General features: G+C 61.0%; 1 protein-coding gene across 1 annotated transcript; it reads left to right on the top strand.

Annotated features, from left to right (window-relative positions):
* The first annotated feature begins 3,227 nt into the window (after positions 1 to 3,227).
* LOC144491420 (DNA-directed RNA polymerase II subunit RPB4) lies at positions 3,228 to 23,180 on the top strand. Its single transcript, XM_078209218.1, has 4 exons — positions 3,228 to 3,313; positions 17,146 to 17,326; positions 18,717 to 18,812; positions 22,726 to 23,180. Exons 1-4 carry the CDS (start codon positions 3,241 to 3,243, stop codon positions 22,802 to 22,804), a joined length of 429 nt encoding a protein of 142 aa, XP_078065344.1. The 5' UTR covers positions 3,228 to 3,240; the 3' UTR covers positions 22,805 to 23,180.
* The last annotated feature ends 286 nt before the right edge of the window (positions 23,181 to 23,466 follow it).

Below are 23,466 nucleotides of genomic sequence, written 5' to 3'. Positions count from 1 at the left end.
TCATAGCAACGACCTGAATTGGTTGACACAGTTTGTTAAGCTGGGAGCCCATACAATCACAATGTTTACTGCACAGAAGGAGAACATTCAGACTGACAAAGGGTCATTTGGACTCTGCAAGTCTATCCCTCGTTCTATGTTATTCTCTCTATTTCTAACCCTCCCTCTTTCTCTGTTATTCCCTCTCCATTTCTATCCATCACCAACCCCCCCACCCCAATCCCTCCTCGTCTCTCACTCCTCTCTCTGTTATTCCCAAGAATACTTGAAAATCAAGAGGAATCAAGGCAGGGAAGAACTTAAAATAATTACAGTCGCTAGGGAAGGCGTACTGGGAAAACTATTGGAACTAAAAGCTGACAAGCACCTGGCCTGATGACCTGCATCCCAGGATCTTAAAGAAGTGGCTGCAGAGATAGTAGATGCATTGATTCTGATCTTCTGAAATGTCCTAGTTTCTGGAAAGGTCCTGATGGATTGGAAAGCCACAGATGTAACATTTCTATTCAAGAAAGGGGGCAGACCGAAATTATAGGCCAGTTAGCCAGACTGGAAAGTGCTAGAATCCATTAGAACATAATAGCAGGTCATTTAAAAAATCATGATACAACCAGACAGAGTCAATGTGGTTTTGTGAAAGGGAAATGGTGTCTGGCTAATTTATTAGAGTTCTTTGAGCAAGGTGGTTAAGGGGAAACCTATAGATGTGGTGTACTTGGGTTTACAGAAAAGCTTTTGATACTGTGTGCCACATCAAGAATTACTACACAAAGTAAGAGCCCATTGTGTCAGGGGTAGTATATGAGCATGGATAGAGGATTGGCTAACTAACAGGAAACAGAGTAGGGATAAATGAATTATTTTTGTGTCCTCAACTATTTACAATCTATATACATGATTTGAATGATGGGACTGAATGTATGGTTGCTAAATTTGCTGATGACATAAGATAATTTGGAAAGTAAATTATCAAGAGGACAATAAAGAGTCTACAAAGGGATTCAGATAGATTTAGTAAGCAGGCAAGAAGATGGCAGTATAATATGAGAATGTGAATATGTCCACTTTGGCATGAAAAATAGAAAAGCAGTATATTATTTGAACGGACAGAGATGGCAAAACTCTAGTAGAGAAAAATCCAGGTATCTTGGTACATGAATCACAAAACATTAATGTGCAGTTACAGCAAATGATTAAGAAGGTAAATGGAATGTTGGTTTTTATTGTAATGGGAATAGAATATAAAAGTAGAGAAGTCTTGTTACAGCGGTGTAGATTGCATCAGGAATACTTTGTACTGTTTTGGTATCCTTGCTTAAGAAAGGATAGAATTTCATTAGAAGGTTCTCTTGACTGATTCCTGGGATGAATGAAGGTTGAACAGGTTGTGCCTATACCATTGGAGTTTAGAAAAATAGAAGATGATTTTATTGAAACATATATGATTCTGAGACAGTTTGACACAATCATAATGCAACCAGACATTGATATTTCCCATTGTGGAGGAGTCTAGAACTCGGGTTTCTTAATTTAAAAATAAAGGGTCTCCTATTTAAGACTGATGAGGAGAATTTTTATTTCTCTCAAAGGGTCCTTAGTTTGTGCAATTCTCTTCCCCAGAGAGCAGCGGAGGCTGGCTCAATGAATATATGCAAGGCTGAATTAGACAGACTTTGATTGACAAGGGAGCTCATAGTTATTGGGTGAGCAGACAGGAAAGTGAAATAGAGGCAACTCTATTTATCAAATCAAGCAGGTTGAATGGTCTACTCCAGCTCCTACTTCTTGCATTCTCTCCATTGTTTCCTCTCCATTTCTAGGCCTCCCCCTCCTTTGAGAAACTCTTCCCATTGATGAAAGGATCAAGAACCAGAGGACACTGATTTAAGGTGATTGGCAAAAGAAATACTGGTGACGTGAGCAAGAGGTTTGGGTCTGGAATGGACTGCCTGAAAATGTGGTAGAGGCAGATTCAATCATGATTTTCAAAAGAGAATTAGATAATTTCTCAAGAGAAAATATTTGCAGGCCTACAGGGAAAAGATGGGCTTAAGCCTAGTGAGTCGCTCTTGCAGAGAACTGACACAGGCATGTCAGGCCGAATGGTTTCCTGTGCTGTAGCCAATCTATGATTCCAAATGCGAGTTTTTTTCTTTTCTGTCTAATTCTCATCGCAATGACTCGAATTGGTTGGCACAGTTTGTTAAACTGGGAGCCCATACAATCACAGAATGTTTACAGTACAGAAGGAGAACATTCAGCCTGGCAAAGGGTCATCTGAACTCGAAATGTCAGCTCTTTTTTTCTCCTTACAGATGCTGCCAGATCTGCTGCAATTTTCCAGCATTTTCTCTTTTGGTTTCAGATTCCAGTATCCGCAGTAATTTGCTTTTATTCAGCCTGTCAACTCTGTGTCGGCTCAATTTGATTAATCCCACTGCCCTGTCCCTACCCTGCTGCTTTGCAAAATATCTCCCTTCATGTTCTTATCCAATTTCCTTTTGAAAGCCACGATTGAAACTGCCTCCACTGCACTCTCAGGTACACTCCTGATCCTAATTACTTGCTGCATAAGAATGTTCTTACCCATGTTCTTTTGCAATCATCTTAGATCAGTTGTCATCTGGCTCTTAACCCTTTCACCAACAGGGAACAATGTCTCCCCAGCTGCCTAATCTGGATCCTTCATGATTTTGAACATCTCTATCAAATCTTCTTTCAACCTTCTCTTCTTAAAGGAGAACAACCCCAGTTTCTCCTATCTAAGTCAAGGTCACTCATCCTTTGAACTATTCTCCTAAATATTTTCTGCCCCAAAAGCTTAATACTCACGCTGCCAGAGATAGCTAAATTCCCAGACTGGAGTGACATAGGACCATAACTTCTGGAGTCAGCACAACACGAGCTTACTCATATCACACAACCACGGAGAAAGACCTGGATGCACAGAGGGGATGGTGCAGGATTTTGATCGAACATTACCCACGCAAAAAATTGAGAGGACACGCTTTATCCTTCCCCATAGAACTCAACCTACACAGTAATTTAGAACCATGATAAGCTTGCGTTCCTCATTCCAAGAAGAATTAAAGAGGAAGGTGTCGGTTCCAGGCAACAGCTACATTATTCATTTAGCAACCGGCTTCCGCCAGTATCAAACATGGCGATACGAAGTCTGCACAGAGTTGTTGCGCATGCGGCTCCACCACAGGTCTATTTCCGAGTCAGCCAGGGTTGAAAATGGCGGCCTGCGGGAGTGAAGCCCGGGTCGGGGATGTGGAGGAGGACGCTTCCCAGTTGGTGTTTCCGAAAGGTACCGCGGGGCGAGGGAAGATATTCGGCGGATAGAGGCGAGAGAACAGGGGATGGTGAAGGAGGTTGGGGAGAGTCGGGGGGGGGCGGAGTGTTGGGGAGAGTCCGGGGGGAGCGGAGGGGTGGGGAGAGTCGGGGGGGAACGGAGGGGTGGGGAGAGTCGGGGGGGAACGGAGGGGTGGGGAGAGTCGGGGGGGAACGGAGGGGTGGGGAGAGTCGGGGGGGAACGGAGGGGTGGGGAGAGTCGGGGGGGCGGAGGGTTGGGGAGAGTCGGGGGGGCGGAGGGTTGGGGAGAGTCGGGGGGGCGGAGGGTTGGGGAGAGTCGGGGGGTGGGAGGTTTGGGGAGAGTCGGGGGGGGGCGGAGGGTTGGGGAGAGTCGGGGGGGCGGGCGGAGGGTTGGGGAGAGTCGGGGGGGAACGGAGGGGTGGGGAGAGTCGGGGGGGAACGGAGGGGTGGGGAGAGTCGGGGGGGCGGAGGTTTGGGGAGAGTCGGGGGGGGGCGGAGGGTTGGGGAGAGTCGGGGGGGCGGGCGGAGGGTTGGGGAGAGTCGGGGGGGCGGGCGGAGGGTTGGGGAGAGTCGGAGGGGGCGGGCGGAGGGTTGGGGAGAGTCGGGGGCGGCGGGCGGAGGGTTGGGGAGAGTCGGGGGCGGCGGGCGGAGGGTTGGGGAGAGTCGGGGGGGGCGGAGGGTTGGGGAGAGTCGGAGGGGGCGGGCGGAGGGTTGGGGAGAGTCGGAGGGGGCGGAGGGTTGGGGAGAGTCGGAGGGGGCGGGCGGAGGGTTGGGGAGAGTCGGGGCGGGCGGAGGGTTGGGGAGAGTCGGGGCGGGCGGAGGGTTGGGGACAGTCGGGGGGGGGCGGAGGGTTGGGGAGAGTCGGCGGGGGCGGAGGGTTGGGGAGAGTCGGGGGGGGCGGAGGGTTGGGGAGAGTCGGGGGGGCGGAGGGTCGGGGAGAGTCGGGGGGGCGGAGGGTCGGGGAGAGTCGGGGGGGGCGGAGGGTCGGGGAGAGTCGGGGGGGCGGAGGGTCGGGGAGAGTCGGGGGGGCGGAGGGTCGGGGAGAGTCGGGGGGGCGGAGGGTTGGGGAGAGTCGGGGGGGGCGGAGGGTTGGGGAGAGTCGGGGGGGGCGGAGGGTCGGGGAGAGTCGGGGGGGCGGAGGGTCGGGGAGAGTCGGGGGGGCGGAGGGTCGGGGAGAGTCGGGGGGGGCGGAGGGTCGGGGAGAGTCGGGGGGGACGGAGGGTCGGGGAGAGTCGGGGGGGCGGAGGGTCGGGGAGTGTCGGGGGGGGGCGGAGGGTCGGGGAGAGTCGGGGGGGCGGAGGGTCGGGGAGAGTCGGGGGGGGGAGGGTTGGGGAGAGTCGGGGGGGGCGGAGGTTTGGGGAGAGTCGGTGGGGGCGGAGGGTTGGGGAGAGTCGGGGGGGGGGCGGAGGGTTGGGGAGAGTCGGGGGGGGGGCGGAGGGTTGAGGAGAGTCCGGGGGGGCGGAGTGTTGGGGAGAGTCCAGGGGGGCGGAGGGTTGGGGAGAGTCCGGGGGGCGGAGGGTTGGGGAGAGTCGGGGGGGGGGGGGGTGGAGGGTTGGGGAGAGTCGGGGGGGCGGAGAGTTGGGGAGAGTCGGGGGGGGGGCGGAGAGTTGGGGAGAGTCGGGGGGGGGGCGGAGAGTCGGGGGGGGGTGGCGGAGGGTTGGGGAGAGTCGGGTGGGGGGCGGAGAGTCGGGGGGGGTGGCGGAGGGTTGGGGAGAGTCGGGGGGGCGGAGGGTTGGGGAGAGTCGGGGGGGCGGATGGTTGGGGAGAGTCGGGGGGTGGGAGGTTTGGGGAGGGTTGGGGAGAGTCGGGGGGGCGGAGGGTTGGGGAGAGTCGGAGGGGGCGGGTGGAGGGTTGGGGAGAGTCGGAGGGGGCGGGCGGAGGGTTGGGGAGAGTCGGGGGCGGCGGGCGGAGGGTTGGGGAGAGTCGGGGGGGCGGAGGGTTGGGGAGAGTCGGGGGGGGCGGGCGGAGGGTTGGGGAGAGTCGGAGGGGGCGGGCGGAGGGTTGGGGAGAGTCGGGGGGGGGCGGAGGGTTGGGGAGAGTCGGGGGGGGCGGAGGGTTGGGGAGAGTCGGGGGGCGGAGGGTTGGGGAGAGTCGGGGGGGGCGGAGGGTTGGGGAGAGTCGGGGGGGGCGGAGGGTTGGGGAGAGTCGGGGGGGGCGGAGGGTTGGGGAGAGTCGGGGGGGCGGAGGGTTGGGGAGAGTCGGGGGGGCGGAGGGTTGGGGAGAGTCGGGGGGGCGGAGGGTTGGGGAGAGTCGGGGGCGGCGGGCGGAGGGTTGGGGAGAGTCGGGGGCGGCGGGCGGAGGGTTGGGGAGAGTCGGGGGGGGGCGGAGGGTTGGGGAGAGTCGGAGGGGGCGGGCGGAGGGTTGGGGAGAGTCGGGGGCGGCGGGCGGAGGGTTGGGGAGAGTCGGGGGGGCGGAGGGTTGGGGAGAGTCGGGGGGGGCGGGCGGAGGGTTGGGGAGAGTCGGAGGGGGCGGGCGGAGGGTTGGGGAGAGTCGGGGGGGGCGGGCGGAGGGTTGGGGAGAGTCGGGGGGGGCGGGCGGAGGGTTGGGGAGAGTCGGGGGGGCGGAGGGTTGGGGAGAGTCGGAGGGGGCGGGCGGAGGGTTGGGGAGAGTCGGGGGGGGGCGGAGGGTTGGGGAGAGTCGGGGGGGGCGGAGGGTTGGGGAGAGTCGGGGGGGGCGGAGGGTTGGGGAGAGTCGGGGGGGGCGGAGGGTTGGGGAGAGTCGGGGGGGCGGAGGGTTGGGGAGAGTCGGGGGCGGCGGGCGGAGGGTTGGGGAGAGTCGGGGGCGGCGGGCGGAGGGTTGGGGAGAGTCGGGGGGGGCGGGCGGAGGGTTGGGGAGAGTCGGGGGGGCGGAGGGTTGGGGAGAGTCGGGGGCGGCGGGCGGAGGGTTGGGGAGAGTCGGGGGCGGCGGGCGGAGGGTTGGGGAGAGTCGGAGGGGGCGGGCGGAGGGTTGGGGAGAGTCGGGGGGGGCGGAGGGTTGGGGAGAGTCGGGGGGGGCGGAGGGTTGGGGAGAGTCGGGGGGGACGGAGGGTCGGGGAGAGTCGGGGGGACGGAGGGTCGGGGAGAGTCGGGGGGGCGGAGGGTCGGGGAGTGTCGGGGGGGGCGGAGGGTCGGGGAGAGTCGGGGGGGCGGAGGGTCGGGGAGAGTCGGGGGGGGGGGGAGGGTTGGGGAGAGTCGGGGGGGGCGGAGGTTTGGGGAGAGTCGGGGGGGCGGAGGTTTGGGGAGAGTCGGGGGGGCGGAGGTTTGGGGAGAGTCGGGGGGCGGAGGGTTGGGGAGAGTCGGTGGGGGCGGAGGGTTGGGGAGAGTCGGGGGGGGGGGCGGAGGGTTGGGGAGAGTCGGGGGGGGGCGGAGGGTTGAGGAGAGTCCGGGGGGGCGGAGTGTTGGGGAGAGTCCAGGGGGGCGGAGGGTTGGGGAGAGTCGGGGGGGGGGGGGGGGGGTGGAGGGTTGGGGAGAGTCGGGGGGGGCGGAGGGTTGGGGAGAGTCGGGGGGGGGGGGGGGTGGAGGGTTGGGGAGAGTCGGGGGGGGCGGAGGGTTGGGAAGAGTCGGGGGCGGCGGAGGGTTGGGGAGAGTCGGGGGGGGCGGAGGGTTGGGGAGAGTCGGGGGGGGCGGAGGGTTGGGGAGAGTCCGGGGGAGAGCGGAGGGGTGGGGAGAGTCGGGGGGGGCGGAGGGTTGGGGAGAGTCGGGGGGGCGGAGGGTTGGGGAGAGTCGGGGGGGGCGGAGAGTCGGGGGGGGTGGCGGAGGGTTGGGGAGAGTCGGGTGGGGGGCGGAGAGTCGGGGGGGGTGGCGGAGGGTTGGGGAGAGTCGGGGGGGGCGGAGGGTTGGGGAGAGTCGGAGGGGGCGGGCGGAGGGTTGGGGAGAGTCGGGGGGGGCGGAGGGTTGGGGAGAGTTGGGGGGGCGGAGGGTTGGGGAGAGTCGGGGGGCGGAGGGTTGGGGAGAGTCGGGGGGGGCGGAGGGTTGGGGAGAGTCGGGGGGGGCGGAGGGTTGGGGAGAGTCGGGGGGGCGGAGGGTTGGGGAGAGTCGGGGGGGGCGGAGGGTTGGGGAGAGTCGGGGGGGCGGAGGGTTGGGGAGAGTCGGGGGCGGCGGGCGGAGGGTTGGGGAGAGTCGGGGGCGGCGGGCGGAGGGTTGGGGAGAGTCGGGGGGGGCGGGCGGAGGGTTGGGGAGAGTCGGAGGGGGCGGGCGGAGGGTTGGGGAGAGTCGGGGGGGGCGGAGGGTTGGGGAGAGTCGGAGGGGGCGGAGGGTTGGAGTGAGTCGGAGGGGGCGGGCGGAGGGTTGGGGAGAGTCGGGGCGGGCGGAGGGTTGGGGACAGTCGGGGGGGGGGCGGAGGGTTGGGGAGAGTCGGGGGGGGCGGAGGGTTGGGGAGAGTCGGGGGGGCGGAGGGTTGGGGAGAGTCGGGGGGGCGGAGGGTTGGGGAGAGTCGGGGGGGGCGGAGGGTTGGGGAGAGTCGGGGGGGCGGAGGGTTGGGGAGAGTCGGGGGGGGGCGGAGGGTTGGGGAGAGTCGGGGGGGGCGGAGGGTCGGGGAGAGTCGGGGGGGGCGGAGGGTCGGGGAGAGTCGGGGGGGACGGAGGGTCGGGGAGAGTCGGGGGGGCGGAGGGTCGGGGAGTGTCGGGGGGGGCGGAGGGTCGGGGAGAGTCGGGGGGGCGGAGGGTTGGGGAGAGTCGGGGGGGGGGAGGGTTGGGGAGAGTCGGGGGGGCGGAGGTTTGGGGAGAGTCGGGGGGCGGAGGGTTGGGGAGAGTCGGTGGGGGCGGAGGGTTGGGGAGAGTCGGGGGGGGGGGCGGAGGGTTGGGGAGAGTCGGGGGGGCGGAGGTTTGGGGAGAGTCGGGGGGGGGCGGAGGGTTGGGGAGAGTCGGGGGGGCGGAGGTTTGGGGAGAGTCGGGGGGCGGAGGGTTGGGGAGAGTCGGTGGGGGCGGAGGGTTGGGGAGAGTCGGGGGGGGGGCGGAGGGTTGGGGAGAGTCGGGGGGGGGGCGGAGGGTTGAGGAGAGTCCGGGGGGGCGGAGTGTTGGGGAGAGTCCAGGGGGGCGGAGGGTTGGGGAGAGTCCGGGGGGCGGAGGGTTGGGGAGAGTCGGGGGGGGGGGGGGGGTGGAGGGTTGGGGAGAGTCGGGGGGGGCGGAGGGTTGGGAAGAGTCGGGGGCGGCGGAGTGTTGGGGAGAGTCCGGGGGAGAGCGGAGGGGTGGGGAGAGTCGGGGGGGGCGGAGGGTTGGGGAGAGTCGGGGGGGGGGGGCGGAGAGTCGGGGGGGGTGGCGGAGGGTTGGGGAGAGTCGGGTGGGGGGCGGAGAGTCGGGGGGGGTGGCGGAGGGTTGGGGAGAGTCGGGGGGGGCGGAGGGTTGGGGAGAGTCGGAGGGGGCGGGTGGAGGGTTGGGGAGAGTCGGAGGGGGCGGGCGGAGGGTTGGGGAGAGTCGGGGGCGGCGGGCGGAGGGTTGGGGAAAGTCGGGGGGGCGGAGGGTTGGGGAGAGTCGGGGGGGGCGGGCGGAGGGTTGGGGAAAGTCGGGGGGGGGGCGGAGGGTTGGGGAGAGTTGGGGGGGGCGGAGGGTTGGGGAGAGTCGGAGGGGGCGGGCGGAGGGTTGGGGAAAGTCGGGGGGGGGGCGGAGGGTTGGGGAGAGTTGGGGGGGGCGGAGGGTTGGGGAGAGTCGGGGGGGGCGGGCGGAGGGTTGGGGAGAGTCGGAGGGGGCGGGCGGAGGGTTGGGGAGAGTCGGAGGGGGCGGGCGGAGGGTTGGGGACAGTCGGGGGGGGCGGGCGGAGGGTTGGGGAGAGTCGGAGGGGGCGGGCGGAGGGTTGGGGAGAGTCGGAGGGGGCGGGCGGAGGGTTGGGGAGAGTCGGGGGCGGCGGGCGGAGGGTGGGGAGAGTCGGGGGGGGCGGGCGGAGGGTTGGGGAGAGTCGGAGGGGGCGGGCGGAGGGTTGGGGAGAGTCGGGGGGGGGCGGGCGGAGGGTTGGGGAGAGTCGGGGGGGGGGCGGAGGGTTGGGGAGAGTTGGGGGGGCGGAGGGTTGGGGAGAGTCGGGGGGGGCGGGCGGAGGGTTGGGGAGAGTCGGGGGGGGGCGGAGGGTTGGGGAGAGTCGGGGGGGGCGGAGGGTTGGGGAGAGTCGGGGGGGGCGGAGGGTTGGGGAGAGTCGGGGGGGGCGGAGGGTTGGGGAGAGTCGGGGGGGCGGAGGGTTGGGGAGAGTCGGGGGGGCGGAGGGTTGGGGAGAGTCGGGGGGGCGGAGAGTCGGGAGGGACGGAGGGTTGGGAAGAGTCGGGGGGGCGGAGGGTTGGGGAGTGTCGGGGGGGGCGGAGGGTTGGGGAGAGTCGGGGGGGGCGGAGGGTTGGGGAGAGTCGGGGGGGGGGCGGAGGGTTGGGGAGAGTCGGGGGGGGCGGAGGTTTGGGGGGGCGGAGGGTTGGGGAGAGTCGGTGGGGGCGGAGGGTTGGGGAGAGTCGGTGGGGGCGGAGGATTGGGGAGAGTCGGGGGGGGGCGGAGGGTTGGGGAGAGTCGGGGGGGCGGAGGGTTGGGGAGAGTCGGGGGGGGCGGAGGGTTGGGGAGAGTCGGGGGGGGGCGGAGGTTTGGGGGGGCGGAGGGTTGGGGAGAGTCGGTGGGGGCGGAGGGTTGGGGAGAGTCGGTGGGGCGTAGGGTTGGGGAGAGTCGGGGGGGGGGCGGAGGGTTGGGGAGAGTCGGGGGGGCGGTTAGTCGGGGGGGACGGAGGGTTGGGGAGAGTCGGGGGGGGCGGAGGGTTGGGGGGGGCGGAGGGTTGAGGAGAGTCGGGGCGGGCGGAGGGTTGGGGAGAGTCGCGGGGGGCGGAGGGTTGGGGAGAGTCGGGGGGGCGGATTGGGGAGAGTCGGGGGGGCGGAGGGTTGGGGAGAGTCGGGGGGGGGCGGAGGGTTGGGGAGAGTCGGGGGGGCGGAGGGTTGGGGAGAGTCGGGGGGGGGCGGAGGGTTGGGGAGAGTCGGGGGGGGGCGGAGGGTTGGGGAGAGTCGGGGGGGGGGCGGAGGGTTGGGGAAAGTCCGGGGGGGGGCGGAGGGTTGGGGAGAGTCGGGGGGGCGGAGGGTTGGGGAGAGTCCGGGGGGGGGGCGATGGAGAGTCCGGGGGGGGGACGGGGGGACGGAGAGTCGGGGGGGGGGGGGAACGGAGAGTCGGGGGTGGGGGGGGGAGAGTCCGGGGGGGGGGTACGGAGAGTCCGAGGGGGGGGGGGGGGGAGACGGAGTGTCGGCGGGGGGGGGAGACGGAGAGTCGGGGGGGGGTACGGAGAGTCCGAGGGGGGGGGGGAGACGGAGAGTCGCGGGGGGGGGGGGGACGGAGAGTCGGGGGGGGGGGAGACGGAGATTCGGGGGGGGGGAGACGGAGAGTCGGGGGCGGGGAGACGGAGAGTCGGGGGGGGGGGGAGACGGAGAGTCGGGGGTGGGGAGACGGAGAGTGGGGGGGGGGAAGACGGAAAGTGGGGGGGGGGGAGAGTCGGGGGGGGGGGGGGGGGGAGAGACGGAGAGTCCGGGGTGGGGGGGGGAGTGGGAGACGGAGAGTCGGCGGGGGGGGGGGGGGGGAGACGGAGAGTCCGGGGGGGGGGGAGACGGAGAGTCCGGGGGGGGGGGAGACGGAGTGTCCGGGGGGGGGGAGACGGAGTGTCCGGGGGGGGGGAGACGGAGAGTCCGGGGGGGGGAGACGGAGAGTCCGGGGGGGGGGGAGACGGAGAGTCCGGGGGGGGGGAGACGGAGAGTCCGGGGGGGGGGAGACGGAGAGTCCGGGGGGGGGGGGGGGAGAGACGGAGAGTTCCGGGGGGGGGGGGGGTGGGAGACGGAGAGTCGGGGGGGGGGGGGTGGGGGAGACGGAGAGTCGGGGGGGTGGGGGAGACGGAGAGTCGGGGGGGGGGTGGGGGAGACGGAGAGTCGGGGGGGGGTGGGAGACGGAGAGTCGGGGGGGGTGGGGGAGACGGAGAGTCGGGGGGGGGGGGACGGAGAGTCGGGGGGGGGGGGGGACGGAGAGTCGGGGGGGGGGGGGGGACGGAGAGTCGGGGGGGGGGGGACGGAGAGTCGGGGGGGGGGGGACGGAGAGTCGGGGGGGGGGGGACGGAGAGTCGGGGGGGGGGACGGACGGAGAGTCCCGGGGGGGGGGACGGACGGAGAGTCCCGGGGGGGGGATACGGAGTGTCCCGGGGGGGGGGATATGGAGAGTCCCGGGGGGGGGGGAGACGGAGAGTCGGGGGGGGGGGGGAGAGACGGAGAGTCGGGGGGGGGGGAGGGGGGGAGACGGAGAGTCCGGGGGGGGTGGAGACGGAGAGTCCCGGGGGGGGGGAACGGAGAGTCCCGGGTGGGGGGAGGGGAGACGGAGAGTGCCGGGGGGGGGGGGGAGGACAGAGTCGGGGGGGGGGGGGGGAGAGACGGAGAGTCGGGGGGCGGGGGGGAGACGGAGAGTCGGGGGGCGGGGGGGAGACGGAGAGTCGGGGGGCGGGGGGGAGACGGAGAGTCGGGGGGGGGGGGAGAGACGGAGAGTCGGGGGGGGGGGAGGGGGGGAGACGGAGAGTCCGGGGGGGGTGGAGACGGAGAGTCCCGGGGGGGGGGGAACGGAGAGTCCCGGGTGGGGGGAGGGGAGACGGAGAGTGCCGGGGGGGGGGGGAGGACAGAGTCGGGGGGGGGGGGGAGAGACGGAGAGTCGGGGGGCGGGGGGGAGACGGAGAGTCGGGGGGCGGGGGGGAGTCGGGGGGCGGGGGGGAGACGGAGAGTCGGGGGGCGGGGGAGAGACGGAGAGTCGGGGGGGGGGGAGACGGAGAGTCGGGGGGCGGGGGGGAGACGGAGTGTCGGGGGGGGAGACGGAGAGTCCCGGGGGGGGGGGATACGGAGAGTCCCGGGGGGGGGGGAGACGGAGAGTCGGGGGGGGGAGGGGGGGAGACGGAGAGTCCGGGGGGGGGGGGAGACGGAGAGTCGGGGGGGGGGGGGGGGAGGGGGGGAGACGGAGAGTCCGGGGGGGGGGGGAGATGGAGAGTCCCGGGGGGGGGGGGGGGGAGGAGTCGGGGGGAGGGGAGTGGGAGACGGAGAGTTGGGGGGGGGGGGGGGAGACGGAGAGTTGGGGGGGTGGAGACGGAGAGTTGGGGGTGGGAGACGGAGTGTTTGGGGGGGGGAGACGGAGAGTCGGGGGGGGGGGTGGGAGACGGAGAGTCGGGGGGGGTGGGAGACGGAGAGTCCGGGGGGGGGTGGGGGGGACGGAGAGTCCGGGGGGCGGGGGGGACGGAGAGTCCAGGAGGGACGGAGAGACGGGGGGGACGGAGAGTCCGGGGGGGAGGGGGAGACGTAGAGTCGGGGGTGGGGGGAGAGACGGAGAGTGGGGGGGGGGGGGAGACGGAGAGTCCGGGGGGGGGGGGGAGACGGAGAGTCCGTGGGGGGGGGGGGAGAGACGGAGAGTCCGGGGGGGGGGGGGGGGGGGAGACGGAGAGTCCGGGGGGGGGGGGGAGACGGAGAGTCCGTGGGGGGGGGGGGAGAGACGGAGAGTCCGTGGGGGGGGGGGGGAGAGACGGAGAGTCCGGGGGGGGGGGGGGGAGACGGAGAGTCCGGGGGGGGGGGGAGAGACGGAGAGTCCGGGAGGGGGGTGGGGGGAGTGGGAGACGGAGAGTCGGGAGGGGGGGGGGAGACGTAGAGTTCGTGGGGGGGGGGGGGAGACGTAGAGTTCGGGGGGGGGGGAGACGTAGAGTTCGGGGGGGGGGGAGACGTAGAGTTCAGGGGGGGGGAGACGTAGAGTTCAGGGGGGGGGAGACAGAGAGTCTGGGGGGGGGGGGAGACGGAGAGTCCCGGGGGGGGGGGGGGGGAGGAGTCGGGGGGAGGGGAGTGGGAGACGGAGAGTTGGGGGGGGGGGGGAGACGGAGAGGTTGGGGGGGGGTGGAGACGGAGAGTTGGGGGGTGGGAGACGGAGTGTTTGGGGGGGGGAGACGGAGAGTCGGGGGGGGGGTGGGAGACGGAGAGTCGGGGGGGGGTGGGAGACGGAGAGTCGGGGGGGGTGGGAGACGGAGAGTCCGGGGGGGGGGGGGTGGGGGGGTGGGGGGGACGGAGAGTCCGGGGGGGACGGAGAGTCCGGGGGGGCGGGGGGGACGGAGAGTCCAGGAGGGACGGGGAGACGGAGAGTCCGGGGGGGGAGGGGGAGACGTAGAGTCGGGGGGGGGGGGGGGGGGGGGGAGAGACGGAGAGTGGGGGGGGGGGAGACGGAGAGTCCGGGGGGGGGGGGGAGACGGAGAGTCCGTGGGGGGGGGGGGGAGAGACGGAGAGTCGGGGGGGGGGAGGGGGGGGGGGAGACGGAGAGTCCGGGGGGGGGGGGAGAGACGGAGAGTCCGGGAGGGGGGTGGGGGGGAGTGGGAGACGGAGAGTCGGGAGGGGGGGGGAGACGTAGAGTTCGGGGGGGGGGGGGGAGACGTAGAGTTCGGGGGGGGGGGGAGACGTAGAGTTCGGGGGGGGGGGAGACAGAGAGTCTGGGGGGGGGGGGGGAGACGGAGAGTCCCGGGGGGGGGGGGGGGGAGGAGTCGGGGGGAGGGGGAGTGGGAGACGGAGAGTTGGGCGGGGGGGAGACGGAGAGTTGGGGGGGGGTGGAGACGGAGAGTTGGGGGGTGGGAGACGGAGTGTTTGGGGGGGGGAAGACGGAGAGTCGGGGGGGGGGTGGGAGACGGAGAGTCGGGGGGGGTGGGAGACGGAGAGTCGGGGGGAGGGGAGTGGGAGACGGAGAGTTGGGGGGGGGGAGACGGAGAGTTGGGGGGGTGGAGACGGAGAGTTGGGGGGTGGGAGACGGAGTGTTTGGGGGGGGGAGACGGAGAGTCGGGGGGGGGTGGGAGACGGAGAGTCGGGGGGGTGGGAGACGGAGAGTCGGAGGGGGGGGAGACGGGAGAGTCGGGGGGGGGGGAGACGGAGAGTCCGGGGGGGGGGGGGAGACGGAGAGTCCGTGGGGGGGGGGGGAGAGACGGAGAGTCCGGGGGGGGGGAGGGGGGGGGGGAGACGGAGAGTCCGGGGGGGGGGGGAGAGACGGAGAGTCCGGGAGGGGGGTGGGGGGAGTGGGAGACGGAGAGTCGGGAGGGGGGGGAGACGTAGAGTTCGGGGGCGGGGGGAGACGTAGAGTTCGGGGGGGGGGGGAGACGTAGAGTTCGGGGGGGGGGAGACGTAGAGTTCGGGGGGGGGGAGACAGAGAGTCTGGGGGGGGGGGGGAGACGGAGAGTCCCGGGGGGGGGGGGGGGGGAGGAGTCGGGGGGAGGGGAGTGGGAGACGGAGAGTTGGGCGGGGGGGGGAGACGGAGAGTTGGGGGGGGTGGAGACGGAGAGTTGGGGGGTGGGAGACGGAGTGTTTGGGGGGGGGAAGACGGAGAGTCGGGGGGGGGGTGGGAGACGGAGAGTCGGGGGGGTGGGAGACGGAGAGTCGGGGGGAGGGGAGTGGGAGACGGAGAGTTGGGGGGGGGGGGAGACGGAGAGTTGGGGGGGGGGGAGACGGAGAGTTGGGGGGGTGGAGACGGAGAGTTGGGGGGTGGGAGACGGAGTGTTTGGGGGGGGGGAGACGGAGAGTCGGGGGGGGGTGGGAGACGGAGAGTCGGGGGGGGTGGGAGACGGAGAGTCGGAGGGGGGGGAGACGGAGAGTCGGGGGGGGGGGGAGACGGAGAGTCCGGGGGGGGGGGTGGAGACGGAGAGTCCAGGAGGGACGGAGAGACGGGGGGGACGGAGAGTCCGGGGTGGCGGGGGGGGGAGACGTAGAGTCGGGGGGGGGGGGAGACGGAGAGTGGGGGGGGGGGGAGACGGAGAGTCCGGGGGGGGGAGAGAGTCCGTGGGGGGGGGGGGAGAGACGGAGAGTCCGGCGGGGGGGGGGGGGGGGGAGAGACGGAGAGTCCGGGAGGGGGGGGGGGGGGAGAGTGGGAAACGGAGAGTCGGGGGGGGGGGGGGAGACGTAGAGTTCGGGCGGGGGGGGGAGACAGAGAGTCTGGGGGGGGGGGAGACGGAGAGTCCCGGGGGGGGGGGGGGAGGGGACGGAGAGTCGGGGGGGGGGGGGGGGAGTGGGAGACGGAGAGTTGGGGGGGGGGGGGGGAGACGGAGAGTTGGGGGGGGGGGAGACGGAGAGTTGGGGGGGGGGAGACGGAGAGTTGGGGGGGGGGGGGAGACGGAGAGTTGGGGGGGTGGGAGACGGAGTGTTGGGGGTGGGGGGAGACGGAGAGTCGGGGGGGGGGGGAGGGTTGGGGTGAGTCGGTGGGGGGCGGAGGGTTGGGGAGAGTCGGGGGGGGGGCGGAGGGTTGGGGAGAGTCGGGGGGGGCGGAGGGTTGGGGAGAGTCGGGGGGGGGCGGAGGGTTGGGTAGAGTCGGGGGGGGTACAGGGTTGGGGTGGCGGAGGGTTGGGGAGAGTCGGGGGGGGGGCGGAGGGTTGGGGAGAGTCGGGGGGGGCGGAGGGTTGGGGAGAGTCGGGGGGGCGGAGGGTTGGGTAGAGTCGGGGGGGGTACAGGGTTGGGGTGGCGGAGGGTTGGGGAGAGTCAGTGGGGGGCGCAGGGTTGGGGAAAGTCGGGGGGGTGGGGGCGGGGGGTTGAGGAGAATCGGCGGGGGGGCGGAGGGTTGGGGAGTGTCGGGGGGAGGGTGGGGGGGCGGAGGGTTGGGGAAAGTCGGGGAGGGTTGGGGAGAGTCGGGGGGGGCGGAGGGTTGGGGAGAGTCGGGGGGGGGGGCGACAGTTGGGGAAAGTCAGAGGGGGGAGGGAGGGGATTCAGGGAGTGTTGGCAAAAGCAAGGCAGTTCAGAGAAAGGGGGTCTGGGGCAAGTGAGGAGGCTTGAGTAATGGGGGAGCAAGGGGGTCTGGGGAAAGTTGGTGGTCAGAAGGGAATTGGAGAAAGTTGGGGTAAGCGAGTGAGTTTTGTGGAAAGTTGGGGCAAGTGAGGGGGTTTGGGGAACTGAGGAGGCTTCGGAAATGGAAGAGGGGTTGCGGGAAGCAAGGGGGTTTGGGGTGTTTTGTGGGGGGGGGGGAAGGGGAATTTGAGGGGCTGAGAGGGATTGATGCGTTTGGAGCGAAGGGGCAGGGAGCAAGGGGTTTTGAGGGGGAATGGTGGTTGCACCATCCCCTCCATTTCTCCCAACCCCCTCCATTTCTCCCAACCCCCTCCATTTCTCCCTGCCCCTCCCCCCTGAGGCTCCCTCAGCAATTTATTTGCCCCATCAACACCACTCTCCTCTCCCATGAAGCCCCCCCAATCCACTCACCCTTTAAATCTCTGGCCAATGTGGACTTGACAGTAAACAGATGTTGTGATTTTTAACTGAACAATGTGAAGGAAACTCTGTACCTTCGCTCGACATGAGAAAAAAACCACATTCTCTCCTTTGGGCTGTTTTATTTCCAGCTGAGTAACCCCCACTTTTGTGTGTGTTTTATTTGCTTAATTTCACGATTGAAATTTTAGAAAATGTCACATGAAACATGACATGGGCACCTGATCACTGTGCAGAATGAAAATAATGCTGCAATGTGGTCAATGCCATTTCTTGTGGTGGTTATCACGCCTCTTTCAGGACCTTTTTAAATTTAAGAAAAGCTTTATTTACTTGACACTTTTTTGGTACCTTTATTAATTGGGTTCTGCCCAAAGTATATGTACCATTTACTGCCCAGCAAACACTCAGAGTATGGGGGTGCGTGGGTGTGATCTGATGAGTTCATCCTTTGATTGTCCCCCTCTGCTTGGGTACAATACTGTTCTAACCACTCTGATTGTGGGTGTTTTACGTATGGAACGCAATAAACAGGAACAGAAGCAGTAAACCCGATGCCAGATGCTAGTTACTGGGGCTCCAGCAGCGTACCGTTCGAGGGAGCGATTTGTTGAGAGGGTTATAGTGGGGCAACTGACGGAAGGTTTAGTTCCATTTGGATGGTTTTTGTGTTCTCAGAATTTGAAAGCTCGGAGACCCTGTTGAACTCTGAAGTACACATGCTGCTGGAGCACAGGAAGCAGCAGAATGAGAGTGCAGAGGACGAACAGGAGCTCTCTGAAGTCTTCATGAAAACATTAAACTACACAGCCAGATTCAGCCGCTTCAAAAACAGGGAGACCATCGCCAGTGTCAGGAGGTCAGTACAGGTGGATTTCAAAATGTTCAGTGAATTACAATATGCGGTGTGTATCCTGTTTGTAGGGTTAGCAGCTTCAAAGCTTTAAGAAAAAAAGGCTTCCGTCTTCCCTCACATTGATCCATCAGCCATTGTAATCACATAAAACCTTCAGAAGGGCGTGGGATAAATATTCTTGAAGAGGAGAAAGAATAACAAGGCTATTGAAAAGAGCAGAGGGATGAGAACTAATTGGGTAACTACTTCATAGAGTTGGCATAGGCGTGATAGGCCAAAAGGTCGCCTCCTGTACTGTAGAATTTTGTAAACTGATAACCTGTCCATATGCTCACCTGAAGCTTTAGATGCTCGGGTTGATCACCGGTCTTGTAAGTTCAAGCTGTCCACTTAGACTAGCAGTGTTTATACCCTAGAACCACTGATCCTCCTTGTGTGCAGCTGGAATCTCTCAATTGTGATTTGAGGAGACTTCCCTTGATACCTAGCAGCATGAGTTGCTTTCCTTCAATAGTTTGTTTATTCTCCCCAAAGTAATTTGTCTTCTACCCATTATTTTATCTATGATTGTAAATTTACACGTACAGTAATCAATTGTTTTTTTTCATTCTTGTTTAAGCTTCTCTGTGCTTAATCACAGACAAACCCTTCTTTCCTTATAGCTTTGCGGTTCCATTTAGTAAGTGCAGAGGAATCCCTTATCACGTGGGGGAGATGATGGTGTAGTGGCAATGTCACTAGACTAGTCATCCAAAAGGCCAGGCTCATGTACAGCAGCTAGAGGAATTTAAATTACATTAATAAATCTGAAATATAAAGCTAGTCATTTTAATGGTGGCCATGACAACTATCATTGAACCATCTGGTTCCTAATGTCCTTTAGGAAATCAGCTATCCTTAACCAATCTGTTCTATATTTGAGTCCAGACCCACCGCAATGTGATTGACGCTTGACTGCCCTTTGAAACGGCTGAGCAAGCCACTCTGTTCAAGGGCATTTAAGGATGGACAATGTCCAATTACATGCCATGAAAGAACAATTAAGTGGTCAGCTGAATTTCTCAATTTTATTTTCACAATGTTTATCATATTAGCCATTTTCTGTCCATGTCATTCATGTTACAAGCTTGTTCCTGGTTGATGCTGCCAGATGCCTCAGTGCGCACCCTCTGCCTGTCATCCAAGGATAGGGCAGGGGGTTGGGTAGAGAAACAAATATCCCAATCAGCCAGACAAATGAACCTGCAATGTCTATAGGTGACTGTTCTGCTCAGTGGAAATGGTGGTACAGAATCCAAATAGGAAAATGGGTTCTTGTGGAAAGATTGAGTTGAGTGTGAGTTCATCTCTGGGTTTTATTTGAAGTATAACTTTCGTTTTCTCTTTCTTGTAGTCTGCTATTACAGAAAAAATTGCACAAATTTGAGCTGGCCAGTCTGGCCAACCTGTGTCCCGAAACGGCTGAGGAGGCCAAAGCTCTCATTCCCAGGTCAGTGCTCTGTTCTGAGGTGGTGACTTTGATCAAGCTTTATGGTTGTTTTCCTATAACTGGGTTATTTGGGCCTAAAGGGAATGGATGACAGCCCAGCACAATGGATGCCAGGTGTTTATCGATTACCAAGACAAGGTTAATAAATTGCTAGGGCTTACAGTCTTCCATTGGCACATTAACTATCTTTCATCTTGGGACACAATTTAAACTTGTGATTATGCTTTGCTTTAAAAGTGATATTTTAAAACAAGCTCATTTTCCAAATCCTTTTTATGTAAAGAAAAAAGATGAAAAAAAAAAGTGACAAGCACAAGAAGTTAAGAGTTTGACCATGTTGTGAACTACAGCAGAGACTTTGGAAACTTGTTGCTTGACGCCATTTTCTGCCAAGCAAAATACATTGTATTGTCTAACTTTTAGTTTCCAGAGTGAAATGAAATTAAAATGAAATGCTTTTGAAGATCTCTGGCAAGTCCTTTGGTGATTCATGCATTAGTGTTTGCAGTTCCAAGACAAGGCTTATGATCATTCCATGATCCACAAGCTGATAGACCCTTGTCATTAGTCACATTGTCTTTTCTGCGGTGAACTGAATGGTGCGAATGAATTCTAAAATCCCCTATTTTGGGGTTACGATAAAAGATTTAGAAGTTGTAGTGAACATTTTTAGATGGGCAGATGCATTCAGAATCTGCTGCTCCGCTAACTCTTTAGAGGCCAATACTAGTCAGAAGGCCCTCAACAATACTCTAGTTGTGGCATTCTTTTGTTTCCTTTTAGATCTTCTGTCCTACTCAACCCGCCTCTCTAATCCTCTCTATATATGATATCCTGTGTGACTACTATCGTTGTATTCTGTCCCACCTCGACCTCTTCATGGCTTTTGAGGAATTTGACTACACAGCATCCTCCCAGCACTTCTGTGGTGTTATCCATTTCCATGGTAGCAGCTTTGAACATGCCACGTCCTTTATAACGTCTCACATTCAGCACATTTCCTGCAATGGCTTATTTTATTCTTGCACCATACCTCTGTGGTGCCCCCAGGGATCCGTTCTATTCTTCAATAATATACTGCTCCTCTTGTAAACATGGGGCCAGATTCCACCTGTATTGTGATAATGCCTTGATATAGCTATCCATCGTCAACTTTGAATAAAGTGTTCTTCCCAACTAGTTTTTCTGACAAAATTGTGGATCATCCAGAGCTTCCTGCAGCTGAGTATCGATAAAACCCACCAAGAACAGCTTGTATTTATACAGTGCCTTTACCATAATGAAACATAAAGATGCATCCCAGGAGTATTATACAACAGTCTGACACCGAACCACACAAGGAGATATTAGATTAGATGGCCAAAACCTTGGTCAAAGAGAGAGGTTTCACGAAGAGTCTTAAAAGAGGAAAGCGAGATGTAGAGAGGCAATTCCAGAGCTTAGGGCCCAGGCAACTGAAGGCATGGCCACCAATGGTGTAGCAATTATAATTGTGAATGCACAAGGCCAGAATTAGTGGAACGTAGACATCTCGGAAGAGATGCAGAGGGAGGGGAAAGGCCATTTTTGTATTTGAAAACAAGGGTGTGAGCTTTAAAATCAATGTTGATCAGCAAGTACAGAACTGATAAGAAAATGGGTTAAGACAAGGGCAGCAGAGTTTTGGATGACCTCCAGTTTACGCAGGGTAGTATGTGAGAGACCAGCTAGGAGTGCACTGGATTAGTCAAACCTGGAGGTAACAAAGAGATGAATGAGTGTTTCAGCACCAGATGAGCTAAGATAGGGAAGTCAGGAAATGTCACGGATCTGGAAAAAGGCGGTCTTAGTGATGACACAAATAATGAGGTCAGAAGCTCATTTCGGGATCAAATATTATACCAAAATTGTGTTATCTCAGACCATTATCAGGAAGAGGGATGGTATTAGTCATGAGGGAACAGAGTTTGGATTGGGAACCAGAAATAGTTGCTTCAGTTTTCCCAGTATTTAAATGGAGAAAATATTTGCTTCTCCAGAACTGGGTGTCAGATAAGCATTCTGATTTAATAACGGAGGAGTTGAGAGAGGTGCTGATTAGGTCGAGCTGCTCATCAGCATTTATGTGAAAACTAATGCTGTCATTTCAGATGTTGCCAAGATGGGCAAGGATCATTTTGGGGATGGGGACACACCTGAAGTAACAGTGGCAGTTGCAGGAAAAGCAGCTATTACAAGTGGCTAGTTATGATTAGATAGATTAGAAGGTTCCATATGAGAGTGGTATTTCCCAGCTGGATGACAGGAGAGGTATTGGAGGAGGATGGTGTGATCAGTCGTGTCAAAGGTTGCAGAAAGTTAAGAAGGATGAGGAGAGAAAGTTTACTTCATCAGTGACATAGGATGCCATTTGTAACTTTGATAAGAGCTGTTTCAATATTGTGGTGGGGGAGAAACCTGATTGGAGGGATTCAAACATGGGGTTCTCGGAAGATGGGCGCAGATTACAGAGGCAACACCAAATACTTTGGAGAAGAAAGGGAAGTTGGAGATGGGACTGTTATTTGCAAAGACGCTTGCGTCAAAGGTTGTTTTTGAGGAGAGATGTGATGGTGGCAGATTGAAAGGAGCGAGAAACAACATGGGAAGAGAAGAAACCGTTAACAATATCAGCTAATATGAGAACCAAGAGGGGAAATTGAGTGATCAGTTTGGTGGGAATTGGATGGAGGGAAATAGAAGTGGGTGCTATGTACAAGATGAGTTCAAAGGACACGAGGAGAGGTAGAGAAATAGGGAAAGATGAGAGTTCAGGGCGAGGGCTGGGGAGAGCATTAAAGGAAGTTTACTTGGTGGCTCACTGGAAGAGAGTGACATGGCAGAGGCAGCTGTTTGGATTGTCTCAATCTTAGTAATAAGAGCTACTGGCACTTGTTGGAGGTGAGGGGAGAAGGGTTTAGTCAGATGGTCTGTAGTTGATAAAAGAATTGGGGGTTAACTTTGCATTCCAGAATGATCCCGGATTCAAACAGTTTTAGTAGATGAGTAGGGCTCCATAGTGTTTTATGTAGTCCAGCCAGATCTAGCAGTGGATGGCTAAACCAGTTGTGCGCAATATCCTTTCAAATCGTTATAAAGTGGCGATATATATATATGGATCTCTGGAAGACATTTCTGGTAGTTGCAGTTTATTGTGACAACTTGATCATCATCATTTTTCTGGTTCTCTCGACCAACTTAAAAGAGCCAAGTCAATTGGCTCCAGAGTAAGAAAGCAGCAAGGGGGATTAGCTTTGAAATCACCAAAACAGACATGTTCCACTGCACTTGGTCCTGATTGACCCTTTGCCTTGAAATTTTTACTCCCTCCTCGATCATTGATCTGTGCAGGAGAACCATACCCCTGATCACAGCAGCTTCTGTGCTCTAGTGGTCAGTCTTCACCTTAATTATGTTCCCACTTGAACTCAACCACTTCCTGGTGGGTTACTAGATGTGTAGGAACACAATCCTAATTGCTTTATGCCCCTCCTGTCTTCAGCAAGGGAAACTGTTATTGGCTGCAGCCTTCAGTTACTTCCACCTGGCAGAGGTCAGCTTAATCAACATGTAGTGAGGGTCAAACCCAAATCGGGCTCTGCGCCTCAAAACCATGCAACCCAATTCTTTGGCAAACTGAGCCATTTAGAGACGCTTCCATCTCTACATCTACCCGAACAAATAAGTGCTTATGCTGTGAATCAGCTATACTGAGCTTGAAACCAATGACCCTGTGTCAACATTTCTTGTTTGACCTCTGTTAGATATGTTTGCTGAGGGTTTGGCAAGTTTTAAATATGCATGTGGAATAGATGGTTTTGTTCTGTGATGGTGATTGCAGTATATTCGTGTCTTTCTCTTTCATCCCTGCCGTTCTCTACATTTTGAATTTCAGCTTGGAAGGTCGATTTGAGGATGAGGAGCTCCAGCAGATCCTTGATGATATTCAGACCAAACGAAGCTTTCAGTATTAACACCAGCTTCTTCTAAGCCATAGCTCTTCCTCATGCTCTTCAGCTGAACACTGGTGCTGATGATTCCCATTGCCATGGATTGAGTGAAGATGAAGAGGCAATTGGCTGAAGCTCAACCAGGCTGGTGACATCAAAGAACCTGATAAACCTTTGGATTAGTTTTAGATCCAGAATCAATCAATCGCACATTTCATGAGGTCCAGAGTGTAAAATATACTCTGGAATCACCAGAAGGAAAGATCTTTTTTTTCATTCAGATGTCTAGATGCTGGATATTTTGTACGTCAATTTTTTCTTTTGACAGTGAAATCCTGTAACAAATTCTCATAGGACATTTTCTAATTATTGTTTTATTAAAGTGAGGACGCACACGTCAGATCGCGGTTGACATTTGATTCTGTTTGAAAGAAGTCAGAAGAGAAAGGAAGTTGATCCTTGAGAATAGATTTGAGTCACAGCAATGATCTATTGACAATGGCAGCTAAGTAGGGCACATGGTACCTTTTGTAAACAAGCTGTGTTTTATTGAACTGCCCTAATATCCCACATGCACACTTATCTGTACAGATATAGTATCTGAGTAGGACTGCCTCTAACCAGTGCTTCAACAGCATACAACAGGAAAATGAGAGAGGAAGAGCTACCAGCAAATGCAAAGTGTC

This window comes from Mustelus asterias, chromosome 3 (genome assembly GCF_964213995.1).
Source record: "Mustelus asterias chromosome 3, sMusAst1.hap1.1, whole genome shotgun sequence".
NCBI lineage: Eukaryota > Metazoa > Chordata > Chondrichthyes > Carcharhiniformes > Triakidae > Mustelus > Mustelus asterias.
Note: the sequence above shows the minus strand (reverse complement) of the source record. Positions and strands in the feature narration are given on the sequence as shown.

Excerpts from the sequence above, each read along its gene's own strand:
- LOC144491420 (XM_078209218.1), top strand. The coding sequence starts at position 3,241 with ATGGCGGCCTGCGGGAGTGAAGCCCGGGTCGGGGATGTGGAGGAGGAC. Across the intron at positions 3,314-17,145 it reads CCAGTTGGTGTTTCCGAAAG|AATTTGAAAGCTCGGAGACC; the intron begins GTACCGCGGGGC and ends TTGTGTTCTCAG. Across the intron at positions 17,327-18,716 it reads ACCATCGCCAGTGTCAGGAG|TCTGCTATTACAGAAAAAAT; the intron begins GTCAGTACAGGT and ends TCTTTCTTGTAG.